Raw genomic sequence first — 12,500 nt, 5'->3', positions numbered from 1 at the left:
TAAATAAGATGACTATGAATCATGTATATTTTCTGGAAGTTCTAAAGTTCACATTGAGGAGGTAACCATTCCCAAACACAGGTTGGGGCTTAATAGAAGTTTTTATTTGTTATTTTTTGCAAGTTACGATTGATATGATTAATCGATCCAGCTTTATCGTATTCATCGAAAATTTGCAGATGAAGTTCGTGCTGTTCCTCTGTGGTCTGGCCATCGCTGCCGCAAGCGAATCCTGGGACAGCTTCAAGGTTAGCATTTCATAGACGATTGGATTGATGTAGTGTAATGGCTCATTAATTCACTGAATAATTCTTTTTCTTATAAAATTCTATTCAAACTTGGATACCATGGATGCATACATGAATTACCATCACTAAAATATACATTTTATACATATTTTATATTTTTTTATTTTCAATACTTTTTATAGATATTTTTCTTGAGGAAATTATTTAGATTTTATTTTTCATAACTTTCTCCACGATCGTAGAACTGAATTAATGTTCAATAAACTCTCATGAAGGCTACAAGTGATGTCTAATATTGATAAAAGGAATAATATAGAAATCGTTTAACTAAATCTCTACCTTCAGCTGACCCATGGAAAAGCTTACTCCAATGCCAAGGAGGAGCTCTACAGGAAGACCATTTTCGAGAACAACCTTAGATTCGTCGAGGAACACAATGCTCGCTTCCACAAGGGTGAAGTCACCTTCAACGTCGCCATGAATAAGTTTGCAGACATGGTAAGAGAGAGAGAGAGAGAGAGAGAGAGAGAGAGAGAGAGAGAGAGAGAGAGAGAGAGAGAGAGAGATTATATCTTGACAATATGTAGTATTATTTTGGATATCTTAATTATCCTGAATAAATTGTATTCAAGAGGAAACATTATAATTATGTCCCCACCTTGCCTGCACTAATGTCCCCAATTACTTCCTTCCTTAACCAGACCACAGACGAGTTTGTAGCTCAGATGACTGGACTGACTAAGCTGGAGGACAGAGTCAACCAAGTGTTCGCTCACTTCCCTGACGCCCCAAGAGCTGCCGACGTTGACTGGAGGTCGAAGGGAGCCGTCACTCCTGTCAAGGATCAGGGACAGTGTGGATCCTGTTGGGCTTTCTCAACCGTAAGTTTATAAAGATTTTTTTTCTGATTTTCTATTCACACTCACTCATATTTTCCTTCATTTTTAGACATTTTTATGATTTTGTGAAGCCACAAGAAGTATTATAAGTAATTAAACCTTAAATATATTTTTCTAAAAATACTACTTTAGACTGAATGTTTACTCTATAAAGTGCAAGACTGAAAGAGTGTCATAGATATTTTAGTTCTAGATAAAATACAGTAGGAATTTTAAAGAAACTATTGAATAACAATCAACGTTTGCAAATTATTGTTATTGTTGGTTGCTATGAACATTTAAGAACGATTAGGTATCTAAGTTCTCGCTTATTTTATACTTTTTCTTATATGCATAGTACCAGCAAGTAGTGATAAGGAATATCTTATTTTTGTGATCAAGTATCTGTAAGATACGATGATATATTAGTATAATGCCCCAACCCTCACCTACCACCCCCCCCCCCCCAAAAAAAAAAAAGAAAAAAAAAAGATATGAATGATCTAAATTAACATTAGTAGTTACCAAAAAAATTTTATATTATTTCTCCGTTTCCTCTCATAATTCGCCTGTGGATATTCTAGGGAGCATGAAATTTATTTTCATCCTTATAACATAATGTAATTAATATATGATTTCTAGGAAAATTATGAAACTTTTAAATGGGGATTATAATTCAGACAATGATTATGAATATATCTTTGTATTTTGATAGCTTCAGTAAGCAAATCAGTTCTTGTTTTCCATAATATATCTTAATCTCTCCACAGACCGGAGCCCTTGAAGGAGCTCACTTCATCAAGACAGGAAGTCTGCCCAGCCTCTCTGAACAGCAGCTGGTTGATTGCTCTAAAGAAAACAGCGGTTGCAATGGAGGAGTTGTGCAATGGGCCTACGACTATCTCAAGTCCTGCGGAGGAAGCGATAGCGAGTCTTCCTACCCTTACGAGGCTGTTGTGAGTCTCTTACTAAAAACATTCTTTGTTTTCCCTTCAAATTCCTCATGAAATGTAGCTTTGACACTGAATACAGTGAATGACCCTAAATATGAATTTCAACCATGTAGCCTACTATTATTATTATTATTATTATTATTATTATTATTATTATTATTAATATCATTATTATTTCTTGTCAGGACAATGTATGCCGCTTCGATTCATCAGCCGTTGCAGCCACAGTGTCAGGATACATCGACATTCCTTACGCTGATGAACAGACTCAGGCATCTGCTGTCCATGACGCAGGTCCAGTCAGTGTGTGCGTTGATGCTGGACACTTGTCCTTCCAGTTGTACAGCTCAGGTGAGACTCATTTTGTATCTCCTCTCTGTCTATGTACTATTTCTTCATTCATATACTTCTTTCCTTTATAGAACTAATTAGTATATTATGAATATCTTATAGATGAAGCCTTGGTATTAAGATATAACACTTTCTGGTTTTTTAAGAATTGTGTAATTGAGGGAAATTACACCAATAGATAAATCTGGGGTAAATTATAAACTCTAGATGACAAAGTGATTAATCCATGAATGGCCTAATGTTGTTAAGTATGTTGCGGAGGTTTGATAAGAATCTGTTGGAGGTCAGATGTTAACTATGAATGAGAGGAGAAATAATAAGGAAAGTAACTGAATACTAAGACGACGCTGATCCTTTGGTAAGATTTTAATTCTCTCTGCAGAAAGTTTAACTAACGGAATTCTTAGTGGAACCAGCAAATAAATAATTTTGATTCATACTCCTTTTTACCAAATCTTTAGTCTTGCTGGTCCTGGTGTGCTTTTGTTGTAATTCGCATGAATATCTAAAGTGTCATTTACATTTTTTTCCAATAGGATTTATTCTGAAACCCTCATAATTGTTGTTTTGATTTTGAGGCGACTTCGTTCTGGAAATGAGCAAAGAAAACAGTACTTTTAAAACTGACATAGCTTAAGAAATCTATGTATCCTCTTCCAGGTGTCTACTATGAACCAAAATGCAACCCTCAAGGCATCAACCACGCTGTGTTGGCCGTTGGCTACGGAACTGAGGGAAGTTCTGACTACTGGATCATCAAGAACTCTTGGGGCAGCGGCTGGGGTGAGTCTGGATACATGAAGCTCACCAGGAACAAGAGCAACCACTGCGGTGTTGCCACTCAGTCTTGCTACCCAACAGTCTAAGAATTCTACAAAATGTGATGCCTCTCATAGAAAAGATTTTGAAAAGCTTCACAGCTTAACTGAAAACTGAACATTTCTAAACTATGTATATTTCACTATTGCCGCCAATAAATTAGAATTTAATCAGTTATTTTTTTTTTTTTTCGTCCTTATGTTCAAGTAGAATATTACAATCTTATTGTATAAGGGTTTCAAGCTTTATCTTAATCTCTTATGTAATAAATGGAAGAAATGAAAATACCTTAACACACTTCTCGAAGCCAATAATCCAATATCCCTATTGAAAATATTCTAAAGTAATGAGCAAATCTAAATTTTCCATCGTAGAATCTAATTTCCGTTCTCAAAGTATGTTCTGTTAATTAGAAGTAAGAGACTATGGACGAAAGAAGTAAAGGCATTGACTAATTAGTAGATATCAAATAATATCATGAAATAAACTCCAATTCAATGTTGGTTTGCTGTTGTTTACTCTGAACCAAAAGGCAACCATCAAAAGGCTGTTTGTTATTGAACAGAAGGAATCCCTAACAATAAGAGTCTGGGGTGATTCTGAATACATGAAACAGCTGATCAAGAACCAAAACAACCATTGTGTTGTTGCCACTGAGCATTGCTACTGAAACATCTAAGAATTCTGCAATTGCCTGAATTCCAATGATGACACAATCAGAGATGCTGATATCAATTATGACTGAAAGTGCAATTACTTACCTGCTGTTGCTCATAATGGTGATGCAATGACTGTAAACGTACTTGAAGAGTTTTGAACGTTTCTTGAAAGTAAGTGAAATAAACCCTCAGGTAAAGTTAGACCCAGGAATTCCTGGCACCCATTTTTCGAAGGAAATGCACCCTGTCACACTCCTACTGCACGGAGAGTTCTCGTATTTAGTCCCACCCACCACCTCTGCCATTTCTCCCTACAGCATCTGTTTGGTTACTCACCGCGGAGTAAGGGTGTTTCACAGTGTATTTCCTCAGAGCAAATTTTGCCGGGATTCCTGTGTCGAAATGTACACATCAGTATTCCACTTTTTTCTTTATTCTAGAATATGATTATGGAATATAGAATTCAGAACTACATACAAATAAATTTTCTGATATATATTATTCGTTTTTATTTTCTATATTTTTCAATATTTTCTTGTAACTCGGTAAATTTCTCAAGATGGGGTCGTATCTCACCATACCCAAGTATCTTCCAGTACATGATTTGCTGCTCATATCATCAGAGGGAAAATAGATGTTTGTTGTAATGAGCCTAAGGTATTCCCCTTGCTCGTAAAACTACTGTACATCTTAACTCTTTTTTCATTAAAATCGATTTTTTTTCCATCTCCAACTTGATATCTCATTAGTAATTTTGTAGCAATCACCCTTGCATATGTACAGTGATGATTGCTTATATATACATAAATATAATACCTCGCCATTTTGCGGCTTAAGTTTTGCGGTCTCAGTGCATCGCGGATTTTCAAAAATATTCATCAAAAATTAGAAATAAATGGTGCGAGAGTTACGCACTAGCAGAAGGCAGAGAGTACAGCAGAACATCAGGTATCAACACGGAGATGGCGCGCAACTCAAAATCCACCTCTCTTATTCGCTGGCCATCTCGGCTCCAGAATCTCGCAAGCTGATTGGCCAAGCCGCCGAGACGCTTTACCCAGCATTTTTACCTGCCGTGCGCCCCGCGAAGGGAGACCGCATTCATTGTTCTCTCTCGCTTCGCTTGTGTTGCTTAGTCTTACCACGTGGAACTTTTAGCTGTTTTCTTGTGCTTTTTAGTGTAAAAAAGTGTTTGTGACGCCCTTGAAAATGGCTCCTAAACGTCCTCTACCCTCTACATCCTCTAGTGAACCCAAGAAGAAGAGAAAAATGATGAAGGTGAACGAGAAAGTAAAATTATTGGACATGCTTAAGGCAGGCAGTAGCTATGCGTCTGTTGCCCGCATTTACGGAGTGAATGAATCGGCGGTGCGCTACATAAAAAAAGATGAAATGAAAATACGTAAAACTGCCTCAATAACGTTCTCCAAGGACACTAACCAAGTTGTAACTCCTCGTAATAAGACGATTGTGCAAATGGAGAATGCATTATCAATGTGGATATTAGACTGTCGGAAAAAGAAGGTTAGTCCCGATACCATCTTGATTCGAACGAAAGCCAAAACCCTGTATGATAGCCTAGTTCCTGAAGGAAAATCTAACGAAGACGACGGAGGTGATGATGACCACAAAGATGATGATCCTGCCCCACGAGAAAAACGTGGGTTTGTTGCCAGCAAGGGCTGGTTTGAGAAATTCAAGAGGAGGTTTGGCCTTCGCAGCATTCCTTTGTATGGGGAGGCTGCATCCTCAGACCAAGAGGCAGCTCTCCGTTACGTCGAGGATGAGTTCCCGAAATTAACTAAAGAAGGTGGCTATCTCCCGGAGCAGGTGTTCAATATGGATGAGACTGGCCTCTTCTGGAAGAGGATGCCGTCCCGGACGTTCCTTTACAAGGACGAAGTAAAGAAACCAGGGTTCAAGGCCAACAAAGATCACGTCACTCTCCTCATGTGCGGGAATGCCGCGGGCTTCATGCTCAAGCACGGCTTAATTTACAAATCCATGAATCCTCGGGCTTTGAAAAAAAAACAAAGCCTTGCTGCCCGTCTACTGGATGAGTAATGAAAAGACATGGATAACTAAAGCCCTCACACTCGACTGGTTCGTGAACTGCTTTATCCCGCAGGTGAAGCTGTACCTCACGGAGAATGGGGTGCCCTTTGAGGTCCTCCTCTTGATGGACTGTGCAGGCGGACATGCAATGGATATGCATTATGACGGAGTCCAAGTGGAGTTCCTGACCCCCAACACCACTTCCCTCATACAACCAATGGATCAGGAGGTCATTCGGGCCTTCAAGGCCCTCTACACGAGGTCCATGATAGAGGGCCTCATCTCCTTCATCGATGAAGATGACGAGGACTTCAGCCTCAAGAGATATTGGCGGGAATACAACATTGCAACGCGCCTGGCCAACATTCAGAAAGCTCTTAATGAGATGAAACAGCAAATATTGAATGCAAGTTGGAGAAATTTGTGGCCAGACGTTGTTCATGACTATGAGGGCTTTACCCCAGACGAAGTTCATCACTACGCCGTAGATAAGGCTGTGAGACTGGCACGGTTAGTAGCCAAGGAATGTTTCTCTGACATGACGACGGAAGACGTCAACTCACTGATCGAGTGCCACTCGGAGCCCCTAACCAACGAGGACCTTGTCGAAATGAAAAGATCAGCGAGTCAGGAAGAAGAAGAGGCAGCCGATATTGGCGACGACGACGAAGCTGAAGAACGTGGCCTTCCCTTGGACAACCTGCAACAGCTCTGCAACATTGCACGGGCTCTGCAATCATCTTCATCTTCTTCACCTCCATCATACTGCACAGGTGTTTCATCGTCATTTATCAAGATCATCATCATTTATCAAGATCATCGTCATTGTTAGAGGTGAGTTACGTATCTTGTTATAAAAATAAAAGAGTTCTAAAAACATATCTATAGTATATACACGTACACTATTTATATCTACATATGTATGTACATATACACTTACACCCTATTTATATTATTTATGTATAAATGTAAATGTACATACAGTATATGTAATGTATTAAATACTGTATTAATATTACAGTATTTATTCAGTACAGTACTTTATTTTATGTACAGTATATAATTTATATTATCAATATTTATTTACATGATTCTTTAATGTTCTAATGATAACATAGGCATTTATTGGATTAATATACACTTATTTTTATTATATATACATGAACATGTACCCAAAAAAATGTACGTATTTCGAAAATAGGGAGGGAACCTACTTTTCGGTTTTTCACCTATCGCGGTCGCTTCTGGTCCCCATTAACCACGATAGGTGAGGGATTAATGTATATATATATATATATATATATATATATATATATATATATATATATATATATATATATATATATATATATATATATATATATATATATATATATATATATATCCAAATAAGCCATATATATTTTTGATACATTAATGTCTGGATTCTCTTAACGACCTCGGGATCAGAGCCCCAGGCGAAATCACACAAAGACAAGAGCTTGTGTCCGGCCGGGAATCGAACCCTGGTCGGCAAGCCTGTATAAACAGTGACTAAACCACTTGGCCAAGTGGTTTAGTCACTGTTTATACTGGCTTGCCGACCAGGGTTCGATTCCCGGCCGGACACAAGCTCTTGTCTTTGTGTGATTTCGCCTGGGGCTCTGATCCCGAGGTCGTTAAGAGAATCCAGACATTAATGTATCAAAAATATATATGGCTTATTTGAATATGAAAAACACGTCTAAATGTGCAAAATTTATCATATATATATATATATATATATATATATATATATATATATATATATATATATATATATATATATATATATATATATTCTTACGAAGCTGGTCTTCATGAAAGTAGAATATTTTATGCACCTATTTTATTTGTGTATTTAAGAGATGTATAGCCAGGTCATAAGGTGAGTTCCACTCATGTAGCATTATGTAATATATATAAATTACATAAGACTCATCATTCCTTCAATTGCATCTTCATTATATATAAATCTACATTATGTTAAAGAAATAAATTTTGATTTTTCGTAGTTTTGTTACGAAGCCTTATGTAAACTTGTTAAAAGGCATCCTGTATGACACACACACTAAGGATTGCATTATGTTTCCACGTGGTTGGAAGAGACATGAAAACTCTAGACTAAGATTTATTCTTTTTTTTTTAATGCTGCGAGTGGAGGTGGGTAGAGTTTGCTGAGAGAGAGAGTGGCCTTGCAATCAGCGTTAGTAGCCTTTCTTCTAATTACTAAGTTGACAACCTTACACTGCTAGAGCCATGCCCCCCCCCCCCCCCCCCCCCCGCCCATCCCCCGCCAGGAGAATGATTTATTAGAAATTTCTAGAGTGAATCGAGTTAATATATAAGAACCTAGCAATGCATAGGAAAAGAGATCCAGCCTATCCCTTTGAAAGAGCCAACGTCCACCAACCCTCTCTAGAGCCACTGCATAACTCCTCTTAAATATGAATATTGTTTTCCTCTCAAACGCGAATAGCTGAGGCCCATTTCAACAAACATCAATTTTCCCTCTGAAGACATGACCAGCAAAACATGTACTGGAAGGTATTCGAGTATGGTTTATTACAATCCCATCCAGAGAAGTTTACCGAGTTACAAGAATACATAGACAATATAGAAAACAAACACGAATAATATATTCTAGAAAAGATATCTGGATGTAGTTTTAAATTTTATATTCCTAATTCCTATGTTGGAATATTGAAAAACGGAATAACAATATGTACAGTTCGACACAGGAATCCTGGCGCACTTTGTTCTGAGGAAATATACTGTGTAACACCCTTACTACGAGGTGAGTAATCCAACAGATGCTGGAGGGAGAGATGGCAGAGGTGGTGGGTGGGGCTAAATACAACAACTCTTGGTGCAAGTGGGGTGTGACAGGGTGCATTTCCTTTGAGAAATGGGTGCCAGGAATTCCTGTATCTAACTCTACCTGTTGGTTTATTTTACTTACTTTCAAGAAACGTTCAAAACTCTTCAAGTATCGTCATTGCATCAACATTATGAGAAACAGCAGCTAAGTAATTGCACTTTCAGTCATAATTGATATCAGCATCTCTTATTGTGTCATCATTGGAATTCAGGCAATTGCAGAATTCTTAGATTGTTCAGTAGCAATGCTCAGTAGCAACAACACAATGGTTGTTTTGGTTCTTGATCAGCTGTTTCATGTATGCAGAATCACCCCAGACTCTAATAGTTAGGGATTTCTTCTGTTCAATAACAAACAACCTTTTTATGGTTGCCTAGTGGTTCAGAGTAAACAACAGCAAACCAACATTGAATTTGTGGTTTATTTCATGAAATTATTTAATATATACTAATTAGTCAATGTCTTTACTTCTTGATTCTTTCGTCCATTGTCTCTTACTTCTTATTGACAGAACGGACTTTGAGAACGCAAATTAGGCTCTACAATGGAAAATCCGATTTGTTCATCACAATTGGGACATTGCGCTATCAACTTTAATGAGGTATTTTGATTACTTCAGTTGCATTAGAAATGGCATTGAGATAAAGCCTAAAACCCTTTTACAATAAGACTAATATTCTGCTTGAAGACAAGGATGAAAAAGAATGAAATAATTGATTAAATTCTAGTTTATTGACGACAATAGTGAAATATACATAGTTTAGAAAAGTTTTTTTTCAGTTAAGCTGTAAATCTTTTCAAAATCTTTTCGATGCGTGACATCATTTGTCGAAGAATTCTTAGACTGTTGGGTAGCAAGATTGAGTGGCAACACCGCAGTGGTTGTCCTTGTTCCTGGTGAGCTTCATGTATCCAGACTCACCCCAGCCTGTGCCCCAAGAGTTCTTGATGATCCAGTAGTCAGAACTTCCTTCAGTTCCGTAGCCAACGGCCAACACAGCGTGGTTGATGCCTTGAGGGTTGCATTTTGGTTCATAGTAGACACCTGGAAGAGGATACACAGATTTCTTAAGCTATGTCAGCTTTAAAAGTACTGTTTTCTTTGCTCATTTCCAGAACAAAGTCGCCTCAAAATCAAAACAACTATTTTAAAGGTTTCATAATACATTCTATTGAAAAGAAAAAATGTAAATGACAATATTTAGATAGTTACAACAAAAGTACACAAGGACCTGCAAAATTGAGGATCCCGTAAAAGATAGTATGAATCAAAATTGTTTATATGCTGGTTCCACTAAGAGTTCCGTAAGCTAAACTTTATGAATAGAGAATGAAAATCTTACTAATAAGATCATAGTCGTCTTAGTATTCAGTTACTTTCCTCAATATTCCTGCTCTCAATAATAGCTAGTATCTAACCTTTAATAGATTTTCATCAAACCTTCGCAACATACTTGACAATATTAGGCTATTCATGGAATTATCACTTTGCCATCTGGAGTTTATAATGTACCCCATATTTATCTATTGGTGTAATTTCCCTCAATTACACAATTTTTAAAAAATTAGAAAGTGTTATATCTTAAAACCAAGGCTTCTTCTATAAGATATCCATAATATATTAGTTAGTTCTACCCAGGAAATGAGTATATGAATGAAGAAAAATTGCATAGGGAGAGGAGATACAGAAAGAGTCTCACCTGAGCTGTACAACTGGAAGGACAAGTGTCCAGCATCAACGCACACACTGACTGGACCTTTGTCGTGGACAGCAGCTGCCTGGGTCTGTTCATCAGCGTAAGGAATGTTTGTATAACCTCTCACTGTGGCAGCTACACTTGATGAGTCGAAACGGCATACATTGTCCTGATAAGATTAAGTGACCATAATAATAATTTGACTTTAAACTCCTTCATTAAAGTTTATATTTCTTGGTATTCAGTGTCGTCATTTCACCAGGTACAAGGGAAGACTATGGTAAAATTGTTCCAGCCAGAGACTTACAATAGCCTCGTAAGGGTAGGAAGACTCGCTATCGCTTCCTCCGCAGGACTTGAGATAGTCGTAGGCCCATTGCACAACTCCTCCATTGCAACCGCTGTTTTCTTTAGAGCAATCAACCAACTGCTGTTCAGAAAGGCTGGGCAGACTTCCTGTCTTGATGAAGTGAGCTCCTTCAAGGGCTCCGGTCTGTTGAGAGATTATGACATATTATGGATAACATGAAATAATTTACCAACTGAAGTTATCCAAATACAAAGACATTCATAATCATTGTCTGAATTATTGCTAAATCAGTAATATTTGGAAAGTTTCATGATTTTCCTAGAAGTCAAATATTATAAAGATCATATTGCAATGATAAAAAAAAAATTTCAGCTCTTTAGAATATTGACAAGTGTATTAGATGAGATGTGGGGGTAATTTTTCTAACATATCATTGTTGAATACCGATACTTAATAACAAACATTAGTTATTCCTTACCATTACTTGCAGTTACCAAACAAATAAGAATAATGATAAAATAAGCAAAAAGTTATATATAACATAGCAACCAAAAATAACTATAATTTGAAAAACGTTGATTGTTTTTCATTTCTTTCTTCAAAATTCATACTGAATTTGGTTTAGAATCAAACTTTCCAGGTTACTCTTTCCGTTTTAAACTTCATGAAATAAATGTTCAATCTATCTTAGTATTATTTCAGAAACTGCATCATTTAACTGCAATATATCATATGTCTGAATTATATTAAAGGTTTAGTCACTTATAACACTTCTTGGGAGTTGACAAACTCATGAAATATCTAAGAAACGTCTAGAAATGGAGGAAAATAAGTGTGACTGAGAATAGATAATCAGAAAAGAAATCACTAAAAACTTACGGTTGAGAAGGCCCAACAGGATCCACACTGTCCCTGATCCTTGACGGGAGTAACGGCTCCCTTTGACCTCCAGTCAACGTCGGCAGCTCTTGGGGCGTCAGTGAATTGAACGAACACTTGGCCGACACTGTCTTCCAGCTTAGTCAGTCCAGTCATCTGAGCTACAAACTCGTCTGTGGTCTGGTTAAGTAGGGAAGTAATTGGGGACATTAGTGCAGGTCAGGAGGGGAAGTTATTATAATGTTTTTCCTGGAATTGAATTTATTCAGAATAATTAAGATATCCATAATACTACTACATATTGTCAAGATGTAATCTCTCTCTCTCTCTCTCTCTCTCTCTCTCTCTCTCTCTCTCTCTCTCTCTCTTACCATGTCTGCAAACTTGTTCATGGCGACGTTGAAGGTGACTTCACCCTTGTGGAAGCGAGCATTGTGTTCCTCGACGAATTTAAGGTTGTTCTCGAAAATGGTCTTCCTGTACAACTCCTCCTTGGCATTGGAGTAAGCTTTTCCATGGGTCAACTGAAGGAAGAGATTTAATTGAACAAGCTTTATATTATTCCTTTTATTATTGTTAGGCATCACTTGTAGTCTACATGAGAGTTTACTAAAAATTACTAAAAAAAGTTCTGAAAACATGGTAAAAACAAGAAAGAAGGGAAATATTTTCCCTGAAGGAACATATTCATATCTACTATGAAAAAAAAAATAGTATTAATGTATATTTTGATGATGGTACAAATTTTGTAT

At 37.2% G+C, this 12,500-nt stretch overlaps 2 protein-coding genes across 2 annotated transcripts in view; one reads left to right on the top strand and one right to left on the bottom strand.

Annotated features, from left to right (window-relative positions):
* LOC137623436 (uncharacterized) overlaps window positions 1-12,500 on the bottom strand; it is an 18,813-nt gene that overhangs the window by 6,070 nt on the left and 243 nt on the right. Inside the window, exons 2-12 of the mRNA XM_068354271.1 lie at window positions 12,120-12,272; window positions 11,749-11,928; window positions 10,867-11,052; window positions 10,563-10,728; window positions 9,705-9,907; window positions 6,003-6,318; window positions 5,711-5,878; window positions 4,245-4,300; window positions 4,011-4,072; window positions 934-1,082; window positions 599-712 (exon numbers count right to left, since the gene is read on the bottom strand). Of these exons, the coding sequence (XP_068210372.1) occupies window positions 599-712; window positions 934-1,082; window positions 4,011-4,072; window positions 4,245-4,300; window positions 5,711-5,878; window positions 6,003-6,318; window positions 9,705-9,907; window positions 10,563-10,728; window positions 10,867-11,052; window positions 11,749-11,928; window positions 12,120-12,272 (1,753 nt within the window). The remainder of the gene's footprint in view (window positions 1-598; window positions 713-933; window positions 1,083-4,010; window positions 4,073-4,244; window positions 4,301-5,710; window positions 5,879-6,002; window positions 6,319-9,704; window positions 9,908-10,562; window positions 10,729-10,866; window positions 11,053-11,748; window positions 11,929-12,119; window positions 12,273-12,500) is intronic.
* Window positions 101-3,311, top strand: LOC137622952 (digestive cysteine proteinase 2-like). Its single transcript, XM_068353538.1, has 6 exons — window positions 101-248; window positions 594-746; window positions 950-1,129; window positions 1,897-2,082; window positions 2,265-2,430; window positions 3,091-3,311. Exons 1-6 carry the CDS (start codon window positions 135-137, stop codon window positions 3,294-3,296), a joined length of 1,005 nt encoding a protein of 334 aa, XP_068209639.1. The 5' UTR covers window positions 101-134; the 3' UTR covers window positions 3,297-3,311.

The sequence above is a fragment of the Palaemon carinicauda genome, chromosome 30 (genome assembly GCF_036898095.1).
Source record: "Palaemon carinicauda isolate YSFRI2023 chromosome 30, ASM3689809v2, whole genome shotgun sequence".
NCBI lineage: Eukaryota > Metazoa > Arthropoda > Malacostraca > Decapoda > Palaemonidae > Palaemon > Palaemon carinicauda.
The sequence above is the reverse complement of the archived record's forward strand: the minus strand, read 5'-3'. Positions and strand labels throughout refer to the sequence as shown.

Coding starts and splice junctions, on each gene's coding strand:
- LOC137622952 (XM_068353538.1), top strand. CDS start 135: ATGATTAATCGATCCAGCTTTATCGTATTCATCGAAAATTTGCAGATG. Junction 747..949: donor TGAATAAGTTTGCAGACATG/GTAAGAGAGAGA, acceptor TTCCTTAACCAG/ACCACAGACGAGTTTGTAGC. Junction 2,431..3,090: donor CTTCCAGTTGTACAGCTCAG/GTGAGACTCATT, acceptor ATCCTCTTCCAG/GTGTCTACTATGAACCAAAA.